The 27,992-nt window shown below is 35.5% G+C and overlaps 2 protein-coding genes across 5 annotated transcripts in view; one reads left to right on the forward strand and one right to left on the reverse strand.

Annotated features, from left to right (window-relative positions):
- Positions 1–27,992, forward strand: part of LOC111063758 (dmX-like protein 2) — a 478,861-nt gene that overhangs the window by 323,065 nt on the left and 127,804 nt on the right. The gene's annotated exons all lie outside the window — the stretch shown is intronic.
- On the reverse strand, positions 54–27,950 carry LOC111061984 (clavesin-1). Of its 4 annotated transcripts, none has more exons than XM_039435961.1 (7): positions 27,839–27,950; positions 27,326–27,456; positions 12,381–12,537; positions 11,321–11,573; positions 8,895–9,005; positions 7,276–7,378; positions 54–691 (listed from the first exon to the last, which is right to left on the reverse strand). In XM_039435961.1, the coding sequence occupies exons 2-7, from the start codon at positions 27,450–27,452 to the stop codon at positions 552–554; spliced, it is 891 nt and encodes a 296-aa protein (XP_039291895.1). In that variant the 5' UTR covers positions 27,453–27,456; positions 27,839–27,950; the 3' UTR covers positions 54–551. The 4 variants fall into 4 exon arrangements, with proteins under 4 accessions (XP_039291895.1, XP_039291894.1, XP_039291897.1 ...); XM_039435960.1 differs by having other exon boundaries at positions 27,326–27,530; positions 27,756–27,924; XM_039435963.1 differs by having other exon boundaries at positions 27,879–27,918.

The raw sequence follows: 27,992 nt of genomic DNA on the forward strand, positions 1-27,992 counted from the left end.
TGCTAGTTGGTCCATTCTTTTTATTACTCTGTCAGCTGTGTTTTTAGAATATAAATGACGCTGGTAGTCTCTCATATGTGCCGTTCATACATTCTCACCCCAACAAAACAGTAAAAATCGACAATAATCGACAGTAATCGGCTTGAGATAACAGTAAAAGTTGCGACATAAACGCCCTATAACATGGGATATCTACTTATGCTATTGTTTCTCTATGATATTATATAGTTAGTAATGTATAGATTTGGGGCTACTATCTTCTATTTATAAAATTAAAAATTAAAATATCAATTTGAATGATAATGTAAATTTTTTTTCATTTTTATTTTTTCTATTATCTTAGTATTCATTTCAGAGGGTACTATAATTCTATTCTATATAATAACTATAAAATTCTATAAAATACTCTATAAAAAATACAAGTATATCTAAAATATACTCTATTCTATAAAATACTCAGCATACTATATTATGGTTAAAGCTCCACGTTCCAAAGCCAGAGAAAAAGATAGGAGGGCATAGTTGCCACGTTTTCTTTTCCAAAGTTTTCATTAGTCGAGCTCCATTTTCTTGAAATTGTTGGCCAATTGCTCACTTTTTTTCTTGTCTATCCGTTTAGATTCGTCAACTCTTATTGTCTCTTCTTCCAGAAACCATTCCCTGTATTTTCTCATCTCCTCCAGGTTTTTCTCTGAAATAAAACAAGGAGAAAATCATATGTGATGAAGTAGAATCTTAGAGAAAAGACAGCATAAGAAGATATGCCATGGTTTGTAGAATTCATTCAAAGTTTGGAAGTTCTGTATCAAATTATGGTGTTGTGTATCAAGTTGAGATGATACTGTATCGTATTGTGTTGATACTGTATCATATTATGTTAATATTGTATCATTTTGTGATGATAACATAGAGAAAATATAGCATAAGAAGATATGACATGCTTTGTTGAATACATTCAAAGTTTGGAAGTTTTGTATCAAATTATGGTGTTGTGTATCAAGTTGAAATGATACTGTATCGTATTGTGTTGATACTGTATCATATTTTGTCTATATTGTATCATATTGTGTTGATACTGTATCATTTTGTGTTGATAACATAGAGAAAATATAGCATAAGAAGATATGCCATGGTTTCTAGAATTCATTCAAAGTTTAGAAATTTCGTATCAAATTATCGTGGTGTGTATCAAGTTGAGATGATACTGTATCATATTGTGTTGATACTGTATCATGTGTGGTGATACTGTATAATTTATGGTGATAGCATAGAGAGAATATGGGATAAGATGTTATCCCATGATGAAAGTTTGAAAGTTTTGTATCAAATTATTGTGGTGTGTATCAAGTTGAGATGATACTGTATCATATTGTGTTGATACTGTATCATGTGTGGTGATACTGTATAATTTATGGTGTTAGCATAGAGAGAATATGGGATAAGAAGTTATCCCATGGTGAAAGTTTGAAAGCTTTGTATCAAATTATGGTGGTGTGTATCAAGTTGAGATGATACTGTATCATATTGTGTTGATACTGTATCATGTGTGATGATACTGTATAATTTATGGTGATAGCATAGAGAGAATATGGGATAAGAAGTTATCCCATGGTGAAAGTTTGAAAGTTTTGTATCAAATTATGGTGGTGTGTATCAAGTTGAGATTATACTGTATCATATTGTGTTGATACTGTATCATGTGTTGATACTGTATAATTTATGGTGTTAGCATAGAGAGAATATGGGATATAAAGTTATCCCACGGTGAAAGTTTGAAAGTTTTGTATCAAATTATGGTGGTGTGTATCAAGTTGAGATGATACTGTATCATATTGTGTTGATACTGTATCATGTGTGGTGATACTATATAATTTATGGTGATAGCATAGAGAGAATATGGGATACGAAGTTATCCCACGGTGAAAGTTTGAAAGTTTTGTATCAAATTATGGTGGTGTGTATCAAGTTGAGATGATACTGTATCATATTGTGTCGATACTGTATCATGTGTGGTGATACTGTATAATTTATGGTGTTAGCATAGAGAGAATATGGGATAAGAAGTTTTCCCATGGTGAAAGTTTGAAAGTTTTGTATCAAATTATGGTGTTGTGTATCAAGTTGAGATGATACTGTATCATATTGTGTCGATACTGTATCATGTGTGGTGATACTGTATAATTTATGGTGTTAGCATAGGGAGAATATAGGATGAGAAGATTACCCATGGTGGTATAAAATTATGGTGTTGTATATCAAGTTGAGATGATACTGTATCATATTGTGTTGATACTGTATCATGTGTGGTGATACTGTATAATTTATGGTATAGAGAGAATATGGGATAAGAAGTTATCCCATGGTGAAAGTTTGAAAATTTTTTATAAAAATTATGGTGTTGTGTATCAAGTTGAGATGATACTGTTTCTTATTGTGTTGATACTGTATCATGTGTGGTGATACTGTATAATTTATGGTGTTAGCATAGGGAGAATATAGGATGATAAGATATCCCATGGTGTATTGGTCGTTCATGTAGCAAATATCTTCTCCGATTACTGTCGACTACTGTCTATTATTACTGTGTTGTTGGGAGTGTATATTCTATTGGAGAAATAAATAATCATATTTTTATACTAGCCTTCTATTCCGTGCTCTTCAATGGTCAAATTATTCTATATTCTTCATTGATTCATACAATAAGTGCATCATTAAAATGATAGGGAGAGAAAAAAATAAGGTATTCTTGTGCATTCCTCTCCCAAATTTAGATAAGGTTACAGTACACGTAGTCCAAAAAAATCTGGTGTGGCACACTCACACTACTTTCCTTGCCGTTATGAAAATTGATCACCTGACGCTAGTGTTCCCGCGCATCTCAGGTCTACTATTCAAATATTTGAGCCAGCTGGTGACAGGAAAATAACGCTGGAGACATAAAATGAGGTCTACTATCTCTTCATAGTGAATCATTATTTAATAGAATCAACAGTTGCCAACAGTTTGCAATTGGATAATCACATTTTCTCGAATTTCGAGCTTATTTTTAATTTTAGGTAAAAATGTTACTGAACATTAATTGTAGAGATTTTCATGCTCAATCTACTCCACTTGATTTTTTTCTGTTTCAATTGTATCTGAAGCCTGATAATTGGGAATCTATCTGCATTGATGGTGCGGAGCTCCTGAAATTTTTACAGATATGGGAATGTGGTAGTTGATAGAGCTTATCGATGACTATTCCAGGTATAACTTTAATCGAAATCGTTGGAGCCGTTTTCGAGAAAATCGCGAAAACCCCATTTTTGACAATATTTTCGCCATTTTAGCCGCCATCTTGAAACGCATTTAATCGAAATTGTTCGTGTCGGATCCTTATAGTGTAAGGACTTCGAGTTTCAAATTTCAAGTCATTCCGTTGATTAGGAGATGAGATATCGTGTCCACAGACGCACATACACACACACACACATACACACACACCACACACACACACACACACACACACACACACACACACACATAACACATACACACACACACACACACCACACACACACACACAACACACACACACACACACACAACACACACACACACAACACACACACACACACAACACACAACACACACACACCACCACACACAACAACACACACAACACAACACACACACACACCACACACACACAACACACACACACACACCACACACACAACACACACACACACACACACACACACACACACACACACCACACAACACACACACACACACACACACACAACACACACACATACCAACACCCTAAAATCATGTTTTTGGGCTCAGGGGTCCTTGAAACGTATAGAAAACTTGAAATTAGGGTACGGTACCTTAATTTTTTTCGGAAAGCAATACTTTCCTTACCTATGGTAATAGGCAAAGGAAAGTAAAAATAAGGTAACCTTGTGCTATTCCTCTCCCAAATTTAGATAAGGTTTCAGACAGTACACGTAGTCCAAAATAGGTCAATTCTTGTAGTTGTTCACTTCACAAAAACCTCAGTCTTTATTATTTTCTCAAAGTAGATTTTCAAATTTAGATGCTTCAAAACCAAACATAGATGGAATATTTCACATTATTTTCATCAAAATAAGAAATATTCACATATTAGAGTAATTATTTTGCTGGACCCAAACCAAACTTTAGAATTAGAAACTTGACGTAATGAAAACTTGAAGAATCTAAAATAGGCCTATAACCATCCTCGGTAAATTTTGAAACTGTATGCAGAAATTTCAAGTTAATGAGTTGAGTAGTTGAGACGTGATGATGTTGTGTATCAAGGTGAGATGATACTGTATCATATCGTGGGGATACTGTATCATTCATGGTGATACCATAGTGATGATGCGTCATTCGTGAATTTCCTATCCCCTACGTGTATAAGCCAGTTCTTTCCTTCATTATATATCATGTGATAGCGTTGCCGATTCTCTGTCTTGTCACTGCCCTGCCATTATATTATAGACTGGCAAGTAACCCGTGCTGCACAAGGGTCTAATTGGAAACTAGACAGTCTGAAAACTTGATGTAATGAAATCTTGAAGAATTCTAAACAGGCCTAAAACCTTCCTCGGTAAATTGAGAATTTATTGACCGAACTTAGTGAGGTCTATGTTTCAACTCGGATTTTCTTTTGTCTGTCTGTATGTAACGCGATTACGGCCAAACGCGTTGATAGAATTCTATGAGATTTGGCAGGAATATTCCTTTTTCAACTGCGCGTCGATGTATACACAAGGTTTTTTGAAATTTTGCATTTTAAGGATAATATTGAAAGAAAAGGGATTCCTCCATACTCTGATATCACTATATATCATCTACTTTGAAGATAGGATCAATCATACTATAGAATTATTCATAATCGATCAGCTGACAAGTGGATTATTCATTAATCATATGGGATACAAATTAAAACGTGAACTGAGTTTACTAAAATCTATATATATAAAAGCGAAATGGCACTCACTCACTGACTGACTGACTGACTCACTCACTCACTCACTCACTCACTCACTCACTCACTCACGCGCCTAACTAAAAATCTACCGGACCAAAAACGTTCAAATTGGTAGGTATGTTTAGTGGCCCTTTAGAGGCGCACTAAGAAATCTTTTGGCAATATTTTAACTCTAAGGGTTGTTTTTAAGGTTTTTAAAGTTCGTCTTTTAGCATGTATATTCTTCTTCTCCCAATCTCTTAATTATGATGAATTTCCATATCAATATGTTACTATAGAACTATAATCTAGATAGAGTACCTCTTCGAAACAGTGTTAACTGGCAACTAAATTAATAATTTTGTTCAGGTTGGCATTAAGTTGAGTTGACTTTGTTAGGTTGGCACGCAGTTGAAGATTTAAATGAATTTATCGCGGAAAAATTGATTGGGCACGTACTTCAATCCTGGGAATATTATATTACTAGCGTCAGGCTCGCTTCGCTCGCCATATCCGTTTTAGCCAGACGTTTAGTCTGGACCCCCGACTAGATTGTTCTAGCATATGTAAAAATGCTCAAATGAAAAATGCAGGCGAGCGAAGCGAGTTTGCTGATCTCATTCTTGGATGATCCAGTCGGGGGTAGACGGATATGGCGAGCGAAGCGAGCCTGACGGCTAGTTCATTATATATCATGAGATAGCGTTGCCGATTCTCTGTCTTGTCACTGCCCTGCCATTATATTATAGACTGGCAAGTAACCCGTGCTGCACAAGGGTCTAATTGGAAACTAGACAATCTGAAAACTTGATGTAATGAAATCTTGAAGAATTCTAAACAGGCCTAAAACCTTCCTCGGTAAATTGAGAATTTATTGACCGAACTTAGTGAGGTCTATGTTTCAACTCGGATTTTCTTTTGTCTGTCTGTATGTAACGCGATTACGGCCAAACGCGTTGGTAGAATTCTATGAGATTTGGTAGGAATATTCCTTTTTCAACTGCGCGTCGATGTATACACAAGGTTTTTGGAAATTTTGCATTTTAAGGATAATATGAAAAGAAAAGGAATTCCTCCATACTCTGATATCACTATATAAAATCTACTTTGAAGATAGGATCAATCATACTATAGAATTATTCATAATCGATCAGCTGACAAGTGGATTATTCATTAATCATATGGGATACAAATTAAAACATGAACTGAGTTTATTAAAATAATTATATAAGTGAGTTTTTGATCTTGGAGAAAACAAATAACAGTTTTTAAGAGTAAATTATTAAGGTGCGTACAGACTGTCGCTCTGCTCCGCAACCGAACGTCACTCCAGCAGAGCGATTGATGATCGACCGGGGAGCAACAGTGGTTCGACCGGGGAACGCGAGAAGATCTAACATCTTCCGTAACGTTCATGATGGGTGCGTGGGCGGTGCGACTGTGGTTCGATGGTGGTACGAGGGCGGTACGAGGGAGGAGCGTGCTCGGTGCGGGTTGGAAGCACGAATATGTGTACGCAGCTTTATGATTCAATTGAATCAACTAGAACAGGTGACTTCAGATACTTGTGGATGAGAAAACTGCGTGAGATTTACTGTTCACAGTACTACAAGTATGCAAAATGTCAAGTTAATGAGTTGAGTAGTTGAGACGTGATGATGCGTCATTCGTGAATTTCCTATCCCCTACGTGTATAAGCCAGTTCTTTCCTTTATGTTATTATAGATTATAGTTAATATATTTTTCCTACAGTTACGTTGAAAAGTGGCCATTGCTGCACTGATTACAGAACGCAAAGAATCACTTTTCCGCTCTAGTGCGGGAAAAATTTTTCTGCACTCCAGATTTGCAACATGGCAACGCAAAATACTTAGTAGGTTATATGGAGCAACAGTGCAGCAAAATCAAAATGAAGTTGGTAAACAGTGACTGCTGTGGCTGCTATATGAGCAGAGGTGCAACCAAGCAAAACGCGCTAATTATTAGTATTAGATATATAACCAAGGACAACATTTTATTCAATTGACAATAAATTAAGGTTTTTATCAATAACAGCATCACACACACAAACATTTGATGCATTTCAGGCAATTTTACCCATAATTACCCACTTTTCATATTCAATGGTAACTGTAGGAAAAACTTAATGTGAAATACGTGCGCAAAGTTACTCTGCTGCACTCAAGAAACCATTCCGCCCTCGCCTACGGCTCGGGCGTAAACGTTTCTTTCGGTGCAGCAAACTGACACTTTGCGCACTAGTTGCACAAATAACTATTATAGATAATTACCTGCTAACTCACTAGTATGCGGGGCATTGCCTCCGTATTCCTCAGGTATCACCTCTTTTGGAATATGTTGATATAGAGTTTCCATATTGGAGTGAAAGAATTGCTGTAATCGAAAATATAATTGAAATTTATAACAAGAAACTTAAACAAAAATATTGTAATTTGAAACAATTTTAAAATGAGTTACCTATATTTTTATTAATTGAAATTTTTACAAGGAAAAATATTTCTACAAACAGCATGAACTCGAAATACATTGTATTGTGAGGTCCACGTTATAATGGCAGTGTTTGAATTACAATGGTATTGCTATCCTTGTCTATAGATCAACAAAGCATATTGCGCTATCTCTTTCTCGCTTTGCTTTGTTGCCAGATCGTCTTTTAACATTGTAGAATTAATAATAAATTAACAAAATATTTCATCTTAATTATGAAAATTCATTATTGAATTATCGAAAAATATCATTTCTTACTTAATAAAATATAATTGATCATTTTGAATGAGAATGAACAGTTGATATTACATCAATAAACCTGTATTTTCTAAAATTTCAATTTCTAAGATAGTTATTCAATTTACTAAAAATAACTTTTAGTTGAGTTAGTTTTGGTTAATTGCATAACTTTCTCGAAAATCGTTATTTTTAGAGAATTTTTGTTTTACTAGATCAACAATACCATGAAGAATTCATCCTCTAAATCTCATGGATTTATATCGTAACGAATTTGAAATGTTCTGTCCCAAAAATTAAAACTTCAGTCGCTCATATCTCAAAAAGTAATGATCGAAAAAAAATGTTTTGCTGGGAGAGCCTTTTCATTTTGATAGCTTGATGATATACAAATCGGAAAAATTGAAGAAATATCACGAGTAGAATAGTTATTTGTGCAACTTGTGCGCAAAGTGCCACTTTGCTGCACCGAAAGAAACGTTTACGCCCGAGCCGTAGGCGAGGGCGGAATGGTTTCTTGAGTGCAGCAGAGGAACTTTGCGCACGTATTTCACATTAAGTTTTTCCTACAGTTACCACTGAATATGAAAAGTGGGTAATTATGGGTAAAATTGCCTGAAATGCATCAAATGTTTTTCTGTGTAATTTTATTATTGATAAAAACCTTAATCCTAAAATCCTAAAGTCCTCGTTGTCCTTGGTTATAATATATAATGAATAATAATTAGCGCGTTTGCTTGGTTGCACCTCTGCTCACTATAGCAGCCACAGCAGTCACTGTTACCAACTTCATTTTGATTTTGCTGCACTGTTGCTCCATATAACTACTAAGGATTTTGCGTTGCCATGTTGCAATCTGGAGTGCAGAAAAATTTTTCCCGCACTAGAGCGGAAAAGTGATTCTTGCGTTCTGTAATCAGTGCAGCAATGGCCACTTTTCAACGTAACTGTAGGAAAAGTTTATTTTTAGCCTTTGCACAGCCATAATATGAGATGTTTCGCTACAATAGAGGTTGAGTTATTCACTGAAACATTGCATCTTACCTACATTCTCAGATCACAGAAATCACCCATTTTCAAATGCTTATAACTCAAGAATAGGAGCGAATTAATTATATTAATTATTAGAATAATGATAATTAGTAATTAATTGTTGAACACTTACGATTTTCCAAACATGTGATTTTATCAGGGGTTTGACAAGGTTTATTAGTTTATCCATAACAGGATTTGTGTTGATGAAGTGAATGGCTTTCACAGGGAAGGGCGACGATTCCTGTAATACAAGAAGAATTTATTTATTCACAAGAAGAAGAAGAAGAAGAAGAAGAAGAAGAAGAAGAAGAAGAAGAAGAAGAAGAAGAAGGAGAAAGAAGAGGATGAGAAGGAGAAATAGAAGGAGAAGACGGGATGAGTGATAGAAGAAGAAGAAGAAGAAGAAGAAGAAGAAGAAGAAGAAGAAGAAGAAGAAGAAGAAGAAGAAGAAGAAGATGAAAGAAGAAGAAGGAGAAGGAGAAGGAGAAGAAGACGAAGCGAAGTAGTAGTAGAAGAAGGAGAAGGAAGAAGATGAGGAGGAGAAATAGAAGGAGAAGACGGGATAAGTGATAGAAGAAGAAGAAGATTTTGGAGGAAAAATCAGAAATAGAAGACAATTGAGAAAAAGAAAATGAAGAATACAGGAGAAGAAGAAAAAAATAGAAGAAGAGGAAGAAGGAGAAGAGGAGGAGGAGGAGGAGGAGGAGAAGTAGCTGGAGAAGACAGCATAAGTGGGAGAATGAAAATTTTGATTTAGAAGACAATTTATCGACGAAGCGAATAATGGAGAAGGCAGAAGAAGAAGAAAAAGATGAAGAAGAGGAATGAAGAGGATGAGGAGGAGAAATAGACGGAGAAGACGGGATAAGTGATAGATGAAGAAGATGAAGATTTTGGAGGAAAAATAGAAGAAATAGAAGACAATTGAGGAAATGAAAATGAAGAATACAACAGAAGAAGAAAAAGGAAGAAGAAGAAGAAGAAGAAGAGGAGAAGGAGGAGGAGGAAACAGGAAGCAGGAGAATAAGCAGAAGAAGGCAGTTTGTTTTGGAGTAGAAGATAAATTCGAAGAAAATTGCACAGGAAGACAATTCTTTTCAGGAAAGAGGAGGAGATGATGAAGAAGAAGAAGAAGAAGAAAAATACAATTTCAGATTATATTCTAAACTAGCCGTCAGGCTCGCTTCGCTCGCCATATCCGTCTAGCCAGGGGGGTCCAGATTAAACGTCTGGCTAAACGGATATGGCGAGCGAAGCGAGCCTGACGGCTAGTAACATAATATTCCCAGGAATAGCTCTGATTGAAGTAGCAGTGTCCGATCCGCGATAAATGCATTTCAATCTTCAACTTGGTGCCAACCTAACAAAGTCAACTCAACTTAATGCCAACCTGACAATAGTATATTTTGCACGTAGGGTCGAAAATGAGACTTTTCCGAGGCCGTAGGCCGAGGACTAGAAAAGATTGAGAGCCGGAGAAAAACATTTTTGCCCATGGTGAGAACGTTATTTTTCGCAACACAGAAAAATAAACAATATAAATATGAGAATAATTATTGTTTATTAGGCACTTCTGAAAGCAAAACAGGAAGGTCATAGTTCTAGCAAATCTGAGGTACCGGTAATCTGAATATCAGGAAATTGTCCAAGTGTTTTTATTTTTTATTCTGATTTGTCTAAATAACCTAGAAGATTATGTTCAATTATGTAAGAGGTTGAGTTTATACTTTTTATTCTTCCAAATGACAATAAGATGATATTATTATAAATGTTTTGATTCTTGAATAATAAACACAAATAATGAGAAGTTTTTTGATCAGCTGTTTTAGCACACTTGAAATTTGGCCAATCTGAATGTCAATGTCAACAATGCTTGTTGTCATTGACTTCGGAAGTTCAGGTTAGAAGTTCTATCCTGCTCAGAAAATTGAATTTGAATAGTTAATAATATATATCTTATCTGTATTTTATTCATCCAAATAAAATGATAGTATCTTATTTCAGAATACCTATTCAATTCTAGAAGCATAAACTGATTCCATTTCATAAACCATTTTGTGAACACGTTCACATCAAATCAGAATCAGCTGACTTCAAGGTTATTTTACAGCCCTAGGGCCGTAAAACTTTTACCGGGCCTGGTAAGAAAACAATCATTTTCGGCCTCCATATGACGCACGAAAACCAGCTCATTACATCCAAGTGGGGCGAAAAATTATTAATTTAGTTACCAGTTAACAACTGTTTCGAAGAGGTACTCTCTCTAAATTATAGTTTTATATTAACATATGGTATGAACATTTTTCAATTATAATTAAGAGAATAAGAAGAATATACATGCTAAAAGACGAACTTTAAACCCTTAAAACCACCCTTAGAGTTAAAATATTGCCAAAAGATTTCTTAGTGCGCCTCTAAAGGGCCAACTGAACATACCTACCAAATTTGAACGTTTTTGGTCCGGTAGATTTTTAGTTCTGCGAGTGAGTGAGTGAGTGAGTGAGTGAGTGAGTGAGTGAGTGCCATTTCGCTTTTATATATATAGATTGTACTCACCTGTCCATATATGACATAGTGCCTTAAAACTTTGATGGGTGTACTCAATAGATGCGAAAGTCCCATATTCTTGACGTCATACACATAAACCACTCCAGGTATTGTTCCTTCATTCAATTGCAGAACGTCTGACGTCATTATGTTCAATTTACCAGCTGAAGCAAATTTAAATTTCTTCAAATCTGAGTCAAACATGTTTGACCACAGGATGTAGTTTCCTTGATTATCCTTTTCTGGCAATATGACTGTGCGACTGAAAATAAATAGATAAATAGATTTAAATACATGGATAAATATGTGTAATCTATGATAGAACTGGAAGTTCTGTGAACAGTAGACCTAGCGTAGTTATAAACCACAGCCTCCTCTTATACTGTCCATCGGAGTAAATCCTGTCTGAATGTCGTGTCGGCGAGATATCGGTGTGAAAACGGCAAATGGCTGTTGGGGTTGGTGTATCAAAAATATGCTAACATCAAAAGCTAATCTCCTTCATGACATACTGGCAACAGGTCAGCCCGAGTTGGAAGCATTATTGACCGAGCGAAGTGAGGTCTAAGATTCAAGTCGACGGTTTGGCATTTCTCTTGATGTTTAAATGTTTATAATGTTGCGCATTTACGGCGAAAAGCGGTAATAGATTTTCATGAAATTTGACAGGTATGTTCCTTTTTTAATTGCGCGTCGACGTATATACAAGGTTTTTGGAAATTTTGCATTTCAAGGACAATATAAAAGGAAAAAGGAGCCTCCTTCATACACCAATATTAGAGTAAAAATCAGACTATAGAATAATTCATCATAAATTAGCTGACAAGTGATTACACAGATGTGTGGAGAAACCAGTCTATTGCTGTATTTCCATGAGGTCTATAGTTTCAATCTGGTACTTGTGGATGAGAATACTGCGTGAGGTCCACTGTTCACAGAACTACCAGTTATTATCGGCAACGTTGTTCTCCTATCTTTCTCCACTGCCATTATAACGTGGACCTGACTATGGTAACAAATAAATAAAATAGAAAAATATGATGGTACATAATTATTGATTTTTATTTACCAGCAAGTCATAATTTTCTGTATATCTTCACCGTCAGGGTCTCTCTCCGTGAAGATATCCTTCATCAGAGTTCTGTAGGTGAAATGGAGGTCGATCACTTCTTGGGTTCGATTCACGTCGAATCTGGTTGCGTGGAGGAACATGACTATGCTGTGATCTGAAACATAATTAATTAGCATAGAGAAAAGATAGCATGAGAAGATATGTCATGGTTTGTAGGATTCATCCAAAGTTTGGAAGTTTTGTATCAAATTATTGTGTTGTGTATCAAGTTGAGATGATACTGTATCATATTATGGTGATACTGTATCATATTGTGTTGATACTCTATCATTTATGGTGATAGAATAGATAGACAAAAGATAGCATGGGAAGATATGTCATGGTTTGTAGGATTCATCCAAAGTTTGAAAGTTTTGTATCAAATTATGGTGTTGTGTATCAAGTTGAGATGATACTGTATGATATCATGGTGATACTGTATCATATTCTGTTGATACTCTATCATTTATGGTGACAGCATAGACAAAAGATAGCATGAGAAGATATGTCATGGTTTGTAGAATTCATCCAAAGTTTGGAAGTTTTGTATCAAATTATGGTGTTGTGTATAAAGTTGAGATGATACTGTATCATATTATGGTGATACTGTATCATATTCTGTTGATACTCTATCATTTATGGTGATAGAATGGACAAAAGATAGCATGAGAAGATATGTCATGGTTTGTAGGATTCATCCAAAGTTTGGAAGTTTTGTATCAAATTATGGTGTTGTGTATCAAGTTGAGATGATACTGTATCATATTGTGTTGATACTGTATCATTTATGGTGATACCATAGAGAAAATATAGCATAAGAGGATTTATTCTTGGTATAGGTAGTTTATGTTGCAAATTTCTTCTCCGATTACTGTCGACTACTGTTTATTATTAGTGTGTTGTTGGGAGTGTAAGAGTGTAAGAAGGGCACAGTATGAGAGACTACCAGCGTCACATAACTTCACCAAAAACAACTACTAGGACTATCGGCTTCAGTTAACACTCACATTTGCAACATAGACACCTATACACTGTCTATTATTAGTGTGTTGTTGGGAGTGTAAGAGTGTAAGAAGGGCACAGTATGAGAGACTACCAGCGTCACATAACTTCACCAAAAACAACTACTAGGACTATCGGCTTCAGTTAACACTCACATTTGCAACATAGACACCCTATACACTGTCTATTATTAGTGTGTTGTTGGGAGTGTAAGAGTGTAAGAAGGGCACAGTATGAGAGACTACCAGCGTCACATAGCTTCACCAAAAACAACTACTAGGACTATCGGCTTCAGTAACACTCACATTTGCAACATAGACACCCTATACACTGTCTATTATTATGTTGTTGGGAGTGTAAGAGTGTAAGAAGGGTACAGTATGAGAGACTACCAGCGTCACTAGCTTCACCAAAAACAACTACTAGGACTATCGGCTTCAGTTACACTCACATTTGCAACATAGACACCCTATACACTGTCTATTATTAGTGTGTTGTTGGGAGTGTAAGAGTGTGAGAAGGGCACAGTATGAGAGACTACCAGCGTCACATAGCTTCACCAAAAACACTACTAGGACTATCGGCTTCAGTTAACACTCACATTTGCAACATAGACACCCTATACACTGTCTATTATTAGTGTGTTGTTGGGAGTGTAAGAGTGTAAGAAGGGCACAGTATGAGAGACTACCAGCGTCACATAGCTTCACCAAAAACAACTACTAGGACTATCGGCTTCAGTTAACACTCACATTTGCAACATAGACACCCTATACACTGTCTATTATTAGTATGTTGTTGGGAGTGTAAGAGTGTAAGAAGGGTACAGTATGAGAGACTACCAGCGTCACATAGCTTCACCAAAAACAACTACTAGGACTATCGGCTTCAGTTAACACTCACATTTGCAACATAGACACCCTATACACTGTCTATTATTAGTGTGTTGTTGGGAGTGTGTGTTGTTGGAGTGTAAGAGTGTAAGAAGGCACAGTATGAGAGACTACCAGCGTCACATAGCTTCACCAAAAACAACTACTAGGACTATCGGCTTCAGTTAACACTCACATTTGCAACATAGACACCCTATACACTGTCTATTATTAGTGTGTTGTTGGGAGTGTGTGTTGTTGGGAGTGTAAGAGTGTGAGAAGGGCACAGTATGAGAGACTACCAGCGTCACATAGCTTCACCAAAAACAACTACTAGGACTATCGGCTTCAGTTAACACTCACATTTGCAACATAGACACCCTATACACTGTCTATTATTAGTGTGTTGTTGGGAGTGTAAGAAGGGCACAGTATGAGAGACTACCAGCGTCACATAGCTTCACCAAAAACAACTACTAGGACTATCGGCTTCAGTTAACACTCACATTTGCAACATAGACACCCTATACACTGTCTATTATTAGTGTGTTGTTGGGAGTGTAAGAGTGTGAGAAGGGCACAGTATGAGAGACTACCAGCGTCACATAGCTTCACCAAAAACAACTACTAGGACTATCGGCTTCAGTTAACACTCACATTTGCAACATAGACACCCTATACACTGTCTATTATTAGTGTGTTGTTGGGAGTGTAAGAGTGTAAGAAGGGCACAGTATGAGAGACTACCAGCGTCACATAGCTTCACCAAAAACAACTACTAGGGCTATCGGCTTCAGTTAACACTCACATTTGCAACATAGACACCCTATACACTGTCTATTATTAGTGTGTTGTTGGGAGTGTAAGAGTGTAAGAAGGGCACAGTATGAGAGACTACCAGCGTCACATAGCTTCACCAAAAACAACTACTAGGACTATCGGCTTCAGTTAACACTCACATTTGCAACATAGACACCCTATACACTGTCTATTATTAGTGTGTTGTTGGAGTGTAAGAGTGTAAGAAGGCACAGTATGAGAGACTACCAGCATCACATAGCTTCACCAAAAACAACTACTAGGACTATCGGCTTCAGTTAACACTCACATTTGCAATATATAGTTTATGCCATATCACCATAAACGATACAGTACCAACACGATATGATACAGTATCATCTCAACTGGATACACAACACCATAATTTGATACAAAACTTCAAACTTTGAATGATTTCCACAATCCATGGCATATCTTCTTATGCTATCATTTATCGGGATTTGAAATTAACAGACGTTTGTGCAACCGGGCCTAAAAGTGAATGTACTTGGTATTTGTGTTTTTTTTTCTATATAAATAATTGACCGAGCGAAGTAAGGTCTAAGATTCAAGTCGACGGTTTGGCATTTCTCTTAATGTTTAAATGTTGCGCATTTACGGCGAAACGCGGTAATAGATTTTCATGAATTTGACAGGTATGTTCCTTGTTTAATTGCGCGTCGATGTATATACAAGGTTTTTGGAAATTTTGCATTTCAAGGATAATATAAAAGGAGAAAGAAGGAGCCTCCTTTATTACAGTAAAAATCAGACTATAGAATTATTCATCATAAATCAGCTGCCGAGTAGATTATCAATTTCATGCAGTGAGGCATGCAATTGATAACTCGAAGTAGCATAATATTTCTCCTGACTTTTCTATGCTTTCAACTCGGTAAGCTTTTGATGATAGTAGCATATAGCTGTTTACATCAAATTATTAGCATTTCAAGGATAATATAAAAGGAAAAAGGAGCCTCCTTCATACGCCAATATTAGAGTAAAATCAGACTATAGAATTATTCATCATAAATCAGCTGACAAGTGATTACACAGATGTGTGGAGAAGCCAGTCGATTGCTGTATTTCCATAAGGTCTATAGTTTCAATCAGACAATTGTGGATGAGATTACTGCGTGAGGTCTACTGTTCACAGACCTACTAGTATATTATAATTTGAAAGTGTCTTATTGTGTGCTTTATTATAAATTTATTGTTTTTATTTTTTCAACATAATAGAAGCTAATGTAGTTTCTCTTCTGTTTTAGGTAAGTCAATGATTCTGACCCAGCTTGATTCAATATTATTCTCTGGTGTTTGGTAAGTAGCTTCTCTGTCCTTTTCCATTTTATGAAATCTTTTTTTGGTGAGTTTTATGATAGATTTCATATTTTAATTGATAAACCATTATAATAATTGATGTTTGGTTTAGTTGTTGAAAGTCAGGAAAATCAACAGAAAACCAATTAATGTTTACTTACATGATTAATCTCCCAGGAATGATAGAGATAGAATTAGACGACAGGAACAATATGACGTCATCACATTGGCGAAATTCACTCCAATTCTTGAGTTATTATAAGCATTTGAAGATGAGTGATTTCTCTGATCTGAGAGTGGAGAAAGATTTTATGTTGTGAGTGAATAACTCACCCTTTATTGTAGCAAACGTCGCATATTATAGCACAACACTTGTTAGGACAACCTCTATTCATAGCCCGAATATCAATCAAATCTGGGAGATTTGCATTTTTCATGAATTTTTACTTTCCTTGCCCTATTACCATAGGTAAGGAAAGTCTTGCTTTCCGAAAAAAAAGGTTCTCCAATTTCTAAATTTCTATACGTTTCAAGGTCCCCTGAGTCCAAAAAGTGGTTTTTGGATATTGCTCTATATATATATATATATATATATATATATATATATTGGTGTGTGTGTGTGTGTGTGTGTGTGTGTGTGTGTGTGTGGTGTGTGTGTGTGTGTGTTTTGTGTGTATGAGTGTATGTGCGTCTGTGTACACGATATCTCATCTCCCAATTAACGGAATGACTTGAAATTTAGGACTATCGGCTTCAGTTAACACTCACATTTGCAACATAGACACCCTATACACTGTCTATTATTAGTGTGTTGTTGGAGTGTAAGAGTGTAAGAAGGCACAGTATGAGAGACTACCAGCATCACATAGCTTCACCAAAAACACTACTAGGACTATCGGCTTCAGTTAACACTCACATTTGCAATATATAGTTTATGCCATATCACCATAAACGATACAGTACCAACACGATATGATACAGTATCATCTCAACTGGATACACACACCATAATTTGATACAAAACTTCAAACTTTGAATGATTTCCACAATCCATGGCATATCTTCTTATGCTATCATTTATCGGGATTTGAAATTAACAGACGTTTGTGCAACCGGGCCTAAAAGTGAATGTACTTGGTATTTGTTTTTTTTTTCTATATAAATAATTGACCGAGCGAAGTAAGGTCTAAGATTCAAGTCGACGGTTTGGCATTTCTCTTAATGTTTAAATGTTGCGCATTTACGGCGAAACGCGGTAATAGATTTTCATGTAATTTGACAGGTATGTTCCTTGTTTAATTGCGCGTCGATGTATATACAAGGTTTTTGGAAATTTTGCATTTCAAGGATAATATAAAAGGAGAAAGAAGGAGCCTCCTTTATTACAGTAAAAATCAGACTATAGAATTATTCATCATAAATCAGCTGCCGAGTAGATTATCAATTTCATGCAGTGAGGCATGCAATTGATAACTCGAAGTAGCATAATATTTTCTCCTGACTTTTCTATGCTTTCAACTCGGTAAGCTTTTGATGATAGTAGCATATAGCTGTTTACATCAAATTATTAGCATTTCAAGGATAATATAAAAGGAAAAAGGAGCCTCCTTCATACGCCAATATTAGAGTAAAATCAGACTATAGAATTATTCATCATAAATCAGCTGACAAGTGATTACACAGATGTGTGGAGAAGCCAGTCGATTGCTGTATTTCCATAAGGTCTATAGTTTCAATCAGACAATTGTGGATGAGATTACTGCGTGAGGTCTACTGTTCACAGACCTACTAGTATATTATAATTTGAAAGTGTCTTATTGTGTGCTTTATTATAAATTTATTGTTTTTATTTTTTCAACATAATAGAAGCTAATGTAGTTTCTCTTCTGTTTTAGGTAAGTCAATGATTCTGACCCAGCTTGATTCAATATTATTCTCTGGTGTTTGGTAAGTAGCTTCTCTGTCCTTTTCCATTTTATGAAATCTTTTTTGGTGAGTTTTATGATAGATTTCATATTTTAATTGATAAACCATTATAATAATTGATGTTTGGTTTAGTTGTTGAAAGTCAGGAAAATCAACAGAAAACCAATTAATGTTTACTTACATGATTAATCTCCCAGGAATGATAGAGATAGAATTAGACGACAGGAACAATATGACGTCATCACATTGGCGAAATTCACTCCAATTCTTGAGTTATTATAAGCATTTGAAGATGAGTGATTTCTCTGATCTGAGAGTGGAGAAAGATTTTATGTTGTGAGTGAATAACTCACCCTTTATTGTAGCAAAACGTCGCATATTATAGCACAACACTTGTTAGGACAACCTCTATTCATAGCCCGAATATCAATCAAATCTGGGAGATTTGCATTTTTCATGAATTTTTACTTTCCTTGCCCTATTACCATAGGTAAGGAAAGTCTTGCTTTCCGAAAAAATTAAGGTTCTCCAATTTCTAAATTTCTATACGTTTCAAGGTCCCCTGAGTCCAAAAGTGGTTTTTGGATATTGCTCTATATATATATATATATATATATATATATATAATATATGTGTGTGTGTGTGTGTGTGTGTGGTGTGTGTGTGTGTGTGTGTGGTGTGTGTGTGTGTGTTTTGTGTGTATGAGTGTATGTGCGTCTGTGTACACGATATCTCATCTCCCAATTAACGGAATGACTTGAAATTTAGAACTTAAGGTCCTTACACTATAAGTATCCGACACGAACAATTACGATCAAATGAATTCAAGATGGCGGCTGAAATGGCGAAAATGTTGTCAAAAAAGGGTTTTCGCGATTTTCTCGAAAACGGCTCCAACGATTTTGATCAAATTCATACCTAGAAAAGTCATCGATAAGCTCTATCGACTGCCACAAGTCTCATATCTGTAAAAATTTCAGGAGCACCGCCCCATCTATGCAAAGTTTGATTTAGATTCCCATTTATCGGGATTTGAATTAACAGACGTTTGTGCAACGGGCCTAAAAGTGAATGTACTTGGTATTTGTGTTTTTTTTTCTATATAAATAATTGACCGAGCGAAGTAAGGTCTAAGATTCAAGTCGACGGTTTGGCATTTCTCTTAATGTTTAAATGTTGCGCATTTACGGCGAAACGCGGTAATAGATTTTCATGTCATTTGACAGGTATGTTCCTTGTTTAATTGCGCGTCGATGTATATACAAGGTTTTTGGAAATTTTGCATTTCAAGGATAATATAAAAGGAGAAAGAAGGAGCCTCCTTTATTACAGTAAAAATCAGACTATAGAATTATTCATCATAAATCAGCTGCCGAGTAGATTATCAATTTCATGCAGTGAGGCATGCAATTGATAACTCGAAGTAGCATAATATTTTCTCCTGACTTTTTTCTGCTTTCAACTCGGTAAGCTTTTGATGATAGTAGCATATAGCTGTTTACATCAAATTATTAGCATTTCAAGGATAATATAAAAGGAAAAAGGAGCCTCCTTCATACGCCAATATTAGAGTAAAATCAGACTATAGAATTATTCATCATAAATCAGCTGACAAGTGATTACACAGATGTGTGGAGAAGCCAGTCGATTGCTGTATTTCCATAAGGTCTATAGTTTCAATCAGACAATTGTGGATGAGATTACTGCGTGAGGTCTACTGTTCACAGACCTACTAGTATATTATAATTTGAAAGTGTCTTATTGTGTGCTTTATTATAAATTTATTGTTTTTATTTTTTCAACATAATAGAAGCTAATGTAGTTTCTCTTCTGTTTTAGGTAAGTCAATGATTCTGACCCAGCTTGATTCAATATTATTCTCTGGTGTTTGGTAAGTAGCTTCTCTGTCCTTTTCCATTTTATGAAATCTTTTTTGGTGAGTTTTATGATAGATTTCATATTTTAATTGATAAACCATTATAATAATTGATGTTTGGTTTAGTTGTTGAAAGTCAGGAAAATCAACAGAAAACCAATTAATGTTTACTTACATGATTAATCTCCCAGGAATGATAGAGATAGAATTAGACGACAGGAACAATATGACGTCATCACATTGGCGAAATTCACTCCAATTCTTGAGTTATTATAAGCATTTGAAGATGAGTGATTTCTCTGATCTGAGAGTGGAGAAAGATTTTATGTTGTGAGTGAATAACTCACCCTTTATTGTAGCAAAACGTCGCATATTATAGCACAACACTTGTTAGGACAACCTCTATTCATAGCCCGAATATCAATCAAATCTGGGAGATTTGCATTTTTCATGAATTTTTACTTTCCTTGCCCTATTACCATAGGTAAGGAAAGTCTTGCTTTCCGAAAAAATTAAGGTTCTCCAATTTCTAAATTTCTATACGTTTCAAGGTCCCCTGAGTCCAAAAGTGGTTTTTGGATATTGCTCTATATATATATATATATATATATATATATATATATATATATATATAATATATGTGTGTGTGTGTGTGTGTGTGTGTGTGTGTGTGTGTGTGTGTGTGTGTGTGTGGTGTGTGTTGTGTGTATGAGTGTATGTGCGTCTGTGTACACGATATCTCATCTCCCAATTAACGGAATGACTTGAAATTTAGAACTTAAGGTCCTTACACTATAAGTATCCGACACGAACAATTACGATCAAATGAAATTCAAGATGGCGGCTGAAATGGCGAAAATGTTGTCAAAAAAGGGTTTTCGCGATTTTCTCGAAAACGGCTCCAACGATTTTGATCAAATTCATACCTAGAAAAGTCATCGATAAGCTCTATCGACTGCCACAAGTCTCATATCTGTAAAAATTTCAGGAGCACCGCCCCATCTATGCAAAGTTTGATTAGATTCCCAATTATCAGGCTTTAGATACAATTTAAACGAAAAAATTCAAGTGGAATAGATTGAGCATTAAAATCTCTGCAATTAATGTCCAGTAACATTTTCATCTAAAATTGAAGATCCAATTGCAAACTGTTGGCAACTGTTGATTTTATTAAATGATTCACCATGAAGAGATAGCAGACCTCGTATGTCGCCAGCGTTATTGTCCTGTCACCAGCTGGCTCAGATCTTTGACTTGAGATGTGTTGTTGGGAGTGTAAGAGTGTGAGAAGGGCACAGTATGAGAGACTACCAGCGTCACATAGCTTCACCAAAAACAACTACTAGGACTATCGGCTTCAGTTAACACTCACATTTGCAACATAGACACCCTATACACTGTCTATATTAGTGTGTTGTTGGGAGTGTAAGAGTGTAAGAAGGGCACAGTATGAGAGACTACCAGCGTCACATAGCTTCACAAAAACAACTACTAGGGCTATCGGCTTCAGTTAACACTCACATTTGCAACATAGACACCCTATACACTGTCTATTATTAGTGTGTTGTTGGGAGTGTAAGAGTGTAAGAAGGGCACAGTATGAGAGACTACCAGCGTCACATAGCTTCACCAAAAACAACTACTAGGACTATCGGCTTCAGTTAACACTCACATTTGCAACATAGACACCCTATACACTGTCTATTATTAGTGTGTTGTTGGGAGTGTAAGAGTGTAAGAAGGGCACAGTATGAGAGACTACCAGCATCACATAGCTTCACCAAAAACAACTACTAGGACTATCGGCTTCAGTTAACACTCACATTTGCAATATATAGTTTATGCCATATCACCATAAACGATACAGTACCAACACGATATGATACAGTATCATCTCAACTGGATACACAACACCATAATTTGATACAAAACTTCAAACTTTGAATGATTTCCACAATCCATGGCATATCTTCTTATGCTATCATTTATCGGGATTTGAAATTAACAGACGTTTGTGCAACCGGGCCTAAAAGTGAATGTACTTGGTATTTGTGTTTTGTTTTTCTATATAAATAATTGACCGAGCGAAGTAAGGTCTAAGATTCAAGTCGACGGTTTGGCATTTCTCTTAATGTTTAAATGTTGCGCATTTACGGCGAAACGCGGTAATAGATTTTCATGTAATTTGACAGGTATGTTCCTTGTTTAATTGCGCGTCGATGTATATACAAGGTTTTTGGAAATTTTGCATTTCAAGGATAATATAAAAGGAGAAAGAAGGAGCCTCCTTTATTACAGTAAAAATCAGACTATAGAATTATTCATCATAAATCAGCTGCCGAGTAGATTATCAATTTCATGCAGTGAGGCATGCAATTGATAACTCGAAGTAGCATAATATTTTCTCCTGACTTTTCTATGCTTTCAACTCGGTAAGCTTTTGATGATAGTAGCATATAGCTGTTTACATCAAATTATTAGCATTTCAAGGATAATATAAAAGGAAAAAGGAGCCTCCTTCATACGCCAATATTAGAGTAAAAATCAGACTATAGAATTATTCATCATAAATCAGCTGACAAGTGATTACACAGATGTGTGGAGAAGCCAGTCGATTGCTGTATTTCCATAAGGTCTATAGTTTCAATCAGACAATTGTGGATGAGATTACTGCGTGAGGTCTACTGTTCACAGACCTACTAGTATATTATAATTTGAAAGTGTCTTATTGTGTGCTTTATTATAAATTTATTGTTTTTATTTTTTCAACATAATAGAAGCTAATGTAGTTTCTCTTCTGTTTTAGGTAAGTCAATGATTCTGACCCAGCTTGATTCAATATTATTCTCTGGTGTTTGGTAAGTAGCTTCTCTGTCCTTTTCCATTTTATGAAATCTTTTTTTGGTGAGTTTTATGATAGATTTCATATTTTAATTGATAAACCATTATAATAATTGATGTTTGGTTTAGTTGTTGAAAGTCAGGAAAATCAACAGAAAACCAATTAATGTTTACTTACATGATTAATCTCCCAGGAATGATAGAGATAGAATTAGACGACAGGAACAATATGACGTCATCACATTGGCGAAATTCACTCCAATTCTTGAGTTATTATAAGCATTTGAAGATGAGTGATTTCTCTGATCTGAGAGTGGAGAAAGATTTTATGTTGTGAGTGAATAACTCACCCTTTATTGTAGCAAAACGTCGCATATTATAGCACAACACTTGTTAGGACAACCTCTATTCATAGCCCGAATATCAATCAAATCTGGGAGATTTGCATTTTTCATGAATTTTTACTTTCCTTGCCCTATTACCATAGGTAAGGAAAGTCTTGCTTTCCGAAAAAAATTAAGGTTCTCCAATTTCTAAATTTCTATACGTTTCAAGGTCCCCTGAGTCCAAAAAAGTGGTTTTTGGATATTGCTCTATATATATATATATATATATATATATATATATATATATGTGTGTGTGTGTGTGTGTGTGTGTGTGTGTGTGTGTGTGTTGTGTGTGTGTGTGTGTGTGGTGTGTGTGTGTTGTGTGTATGAGTGTATGTGCGTCTGTGTACACGATATCTCATCTCCCAATTAACGGAATGACTTGAAATTTAGAACTTAAGGTCCTTACACTATAAGTATCCGACACGAACAATTACGATCAAATGAAATTCAAGATGGCGGCTGAAATGGCGAAAATGTTGTCAAAAAAAGGGTTTTCGCGATTTTCTCGAAAACGGCTCCAACGATTTTGATCAAATTCATACCTAGAAAAGTCATCGATAAGCTCTATCGACTGCCACAAGTCTCATATCTGTAAAAATTTCAGGAGCACCGCCCCATCTATGCAAAGTTTGATTTAGATTCCCAATTATCAGGCTTTAGATACAATTTAAACGAAAAAATTCAAGTGGAATAGATTGAGCATTAAAATCTCTGCAATTAATGTCCAGTAACATTTTCATCTAAAATTGAAGATCCAATTGCAAACTGTTGGCAACTGTTGATTTTATTAAATGATTCACCATGAAGAGATAGCAGACCTCGTATGTCGCCAGCGTTATTGTCCTGTCACCAGCTGGCTCAGATCTTTGACTTGAGATGCGCCTTTACACTAGCGTCAGGTGATCAATTTTCATAACGGCAAGGAAAGTTGTGTGAGTGCGCCACACCAGATTTTTGCAAAAATGGTCGGGATCGAAATTTACTTCACAGTAAAACAAGTAGTAATACTTAGGCGACTCAGTCCTAGTTTAATTGCGCGTCGACGTATATACAAGGTTTTTGGAAATTTTGAATTTCTAGGATGATATAAAGGAAAAAGGAATGTCTTCATACGCCAATATTAGAGTAAAAATCAGACTATAGAATTATTCATCATAAATCAGCTGACAAGTGAATAGACTGATGTGTGGAGAAGCCAGTCTATTGCTGTATTTCCATAAGGTCTATAGTTTCAATCAGGTACTTGTGGATGAAAATACTGCGTGAGGTCTACTGTTCACAGAACTACTAGTATATTATAATTTGAAAGTGTCTTATTGTGTGCTTTATTATAAATGTATTGTTTTTATTTTTTCAACATAATAGAAGCTAATGTAGTTTCTCTTCTGTTTTAGGTAAGTCAATGATTCTGACCCAGCTTGATTCAATATTATTCTCTGGTGTTTGGTAAGTAGCTTCTCTGTCCTTTTTCATTTTATGAAATCTTTTTTTGGTGAGTTTCATGATAGATTTCATTTTTTAATTGATAAACCATTATAATAATTATCCGTTTAGCCAGCCGTTTAGTCTGGACCCCCGACTGGATTGTCCTAACATATGATAAAAATGCCCAAATGAAAAATGCAGGCGAGCGAAGTGAGCCTACTGATCTCATTCTTGGACGATCCAGTCAGGGGTCCAGGGGGGCGGAGCCCCCTGGCTAGACGGACATGGCGAGCGAAGCGAGCCTGACGGCTAGTAATATAATATTCCCAGGATTGAAGTAGCAGTGCCCAATCAATTTTTCCGCGATGAATGCATTCAAATCTTCAACTTGGTGCCAACCTAACAAAGTCAACTCAACTTAATGCCAACCTGACAAAATTATCAATTTAGTTGCCAGTTAACAACTGTTTCGAAGAGGTACTCTATCTAGATTATAGTTCTATAGTAACATATGATATGGAAATGTCAATTATAATTAAGAGATTGGGAGAAGAAGAATATATATGCTAAAAGACGAACTTTAAACCCTTAAAAACAACCCTTAGAGTTAAAATATCGCCAAAAGATTTCTTAGTGCGCCTCTAAAGGGCCAACTGAACATACCTACCAAATTTGAACGTTTTTGGTCCGGTAGATTTTTAGTTATGCGAGTGAGTGAGTGAGTGAGTGAGTGAGTGAGTCAGTCAGTCAGTGAGTGAGTGCCATTTCGCTTTTATATATATAGATATTCACTTATTCACTATACTTTTACCAAATCAAACGTACAGTTTCATGTCTCAAATTGCTCTCCTTTCTCAATTATCAGTTAAATGGTGATAAGAAGTATCACTTGTACCCCTTGTTTACCAAACAGAACTCCATTGTGTCTAGTTACACCTAATCTATCAAATTTACCACCAATTGAACAATCATTAACGACCTCATTGCAATATTATCTTGTTCGATAATTAGTTCTTGAAGTATCTTTTGCTTGGTGGCATGGCTTGAACAAGGTTAAATTTAATTTGATTGATTGATTGAGTACTTTATTTATGTAGATTACAATATATACTGGCTTATACACTTATATACAATGGCTTACAATACAGCAAAATTATAGATGAATCTACATAATATAGACTAAGAAAATAATTATTGAACTGTATATGATATGAAAAAGTAATTTGTAATATAATAACTATAGATAATTATATTGTTATGCATGTACATAAATTGGCGGAGCTTTAGAAATTTTGCATTTCAAGGATATTATAAAAAGAAAAAGGAGCCTCCTTCATACGCCAATAATAGAGTAAAATCTGGTGTGGCGCACTCACACAACTTTCCTTGCCGTTATGAAAATTGATCACCTGACGCTAGTGTTCACGCGCAACTAAAGTCTACTAATAAACAAAGATCTAAGCCAGCTGGTGACAGGGCAATAACGCTGGAGACACACGAGGTCTGCTATCTCTTCATAGTGAATCACTCAATAGAATCAACAGTTGCCAACAGTTTGCAATAATTGGATAATCAAATTTTCTCGAATTTCGAGCTTATTTTTAATTTTAGGTGAAAATGTTACTGAACATTAATTATTGTAGAGATTCTCATGCTCAATCTTTTCCACTCGAAATTTTTTATTTAAATTGTATCTGAAGCCTGATGATTGAGAATCTAAAATCAAACTTTGCATAGATGGGGCGGAGCTCCTGAAATTTTTACAGATATGGGACTTGTGGCAGTTGATAGAGCTTATCGATGACTATTGTAGGTATAAATTTGATCAAAATCGTTGGAGCCGTTTTCGAGAAAATCGCGAAAAACCCTGTTTTTGACAACATTTTCGCCATTTTAGCCGCCATCTTGAATTGCATTTGATCGAAATTGTTCGTGTCGGATCCTTATATTGTAAGGACATTAAGTTCCAAATTTCAAGTCATTCCGTTAATTGGGAGATGAGATATCATCTCATGCGTCCACAGACGCACATACACTAATACACACAAACACACACACACACACACACACACACACACACACACACACACACACACACACACACACACACACACACGCAAAAAAACACTTTTTTGGACTCAGGGGACCTTGAAACGTACAGAAATTTAGAAATTGTGGTACCTTCATTTCTTTCGGAAAGCAATACTTTCCTTACCTATGGTAATAGGGCAAGGAAAGTAAAGAATGAAAAATGTCTCTTGGACCCCTTGTATTCTGATCCCCTCACATGCTCTCTACTAGAGTCCAGTCTCTTCTAGACCTTATTCGCGTTAGTGTGAGTTGAGCCTTATCTGTCTGGAAGGGTAGAACAATCAACATAAAATACATAAATAAAGTTGAAAATTTTTTTGATAAATTTTGTTTTTCACCTACCTGCAATTTTCGGGAGATGCTCCTGTCCACTTAACCATTTTTTGATACTTTCAATGTCCTCCTTTTTTAAGTTGGGATTTTTGTTGAATTCTTCTTCAATCGACACTTTCCAGTGGTTGTCTGACATTTTACTATGAAGTGAAATTGAGATTGAAGGGAATTTTAGTGAGTTGTAATTCAATCAACAGTCTCAGATAATATTAGTCTTCGGGAGAAATTCAATTGAAGGTGAAAGTGACAGGTGAAATTGAAATTGAAGGTGAAATTGGGAGGAATTCAATTGAAGGTGAAATTGAAATTGAAGGTGAAATTGAAATTGAAAGTGAAATTGAAATTGAAAGTGACACTCAAATTGAAATATCTCTCAACAACTTACAACAGCCCTTTAGAGAAAATCAATTGAAAGAGAAATTGAAAATTAAAATTTTACTCGACAATCTGCACCTATATACTTGAAAAGAAATTCAATTGAAATTCTACTCCACTATCCCTTCTAGTTAGAAAGATGTTCACTATGAAAAAATGAAATTGATAGTAGAATTCAAATTTTTACTAGTAAATATCTCCAACTAGACTTGGAGACTGCAGTTTGAAGACTAACTAAGCTCTGAAACGCCAAGTACTTCAAACTTGAACTGAAAAGAAGAAGAAGAAGAAGAAGAAGAAG

The sequence above is a fragment of the Nilaparvata lugens genome, chromosome 9 (assembly GCF_014356525.2).
Source record: "Nilaparvata lugens isolate BPH chromosome 9, ASM1435652v1, whole genome shotgun sequence".
Classification (NCBI taxonomy): Eukaryota; Metazoa; Arthropoda; class Insecta; order Hemiptera; family Delphacidae; genus Nilaparvata; species Nilaparvata lugens.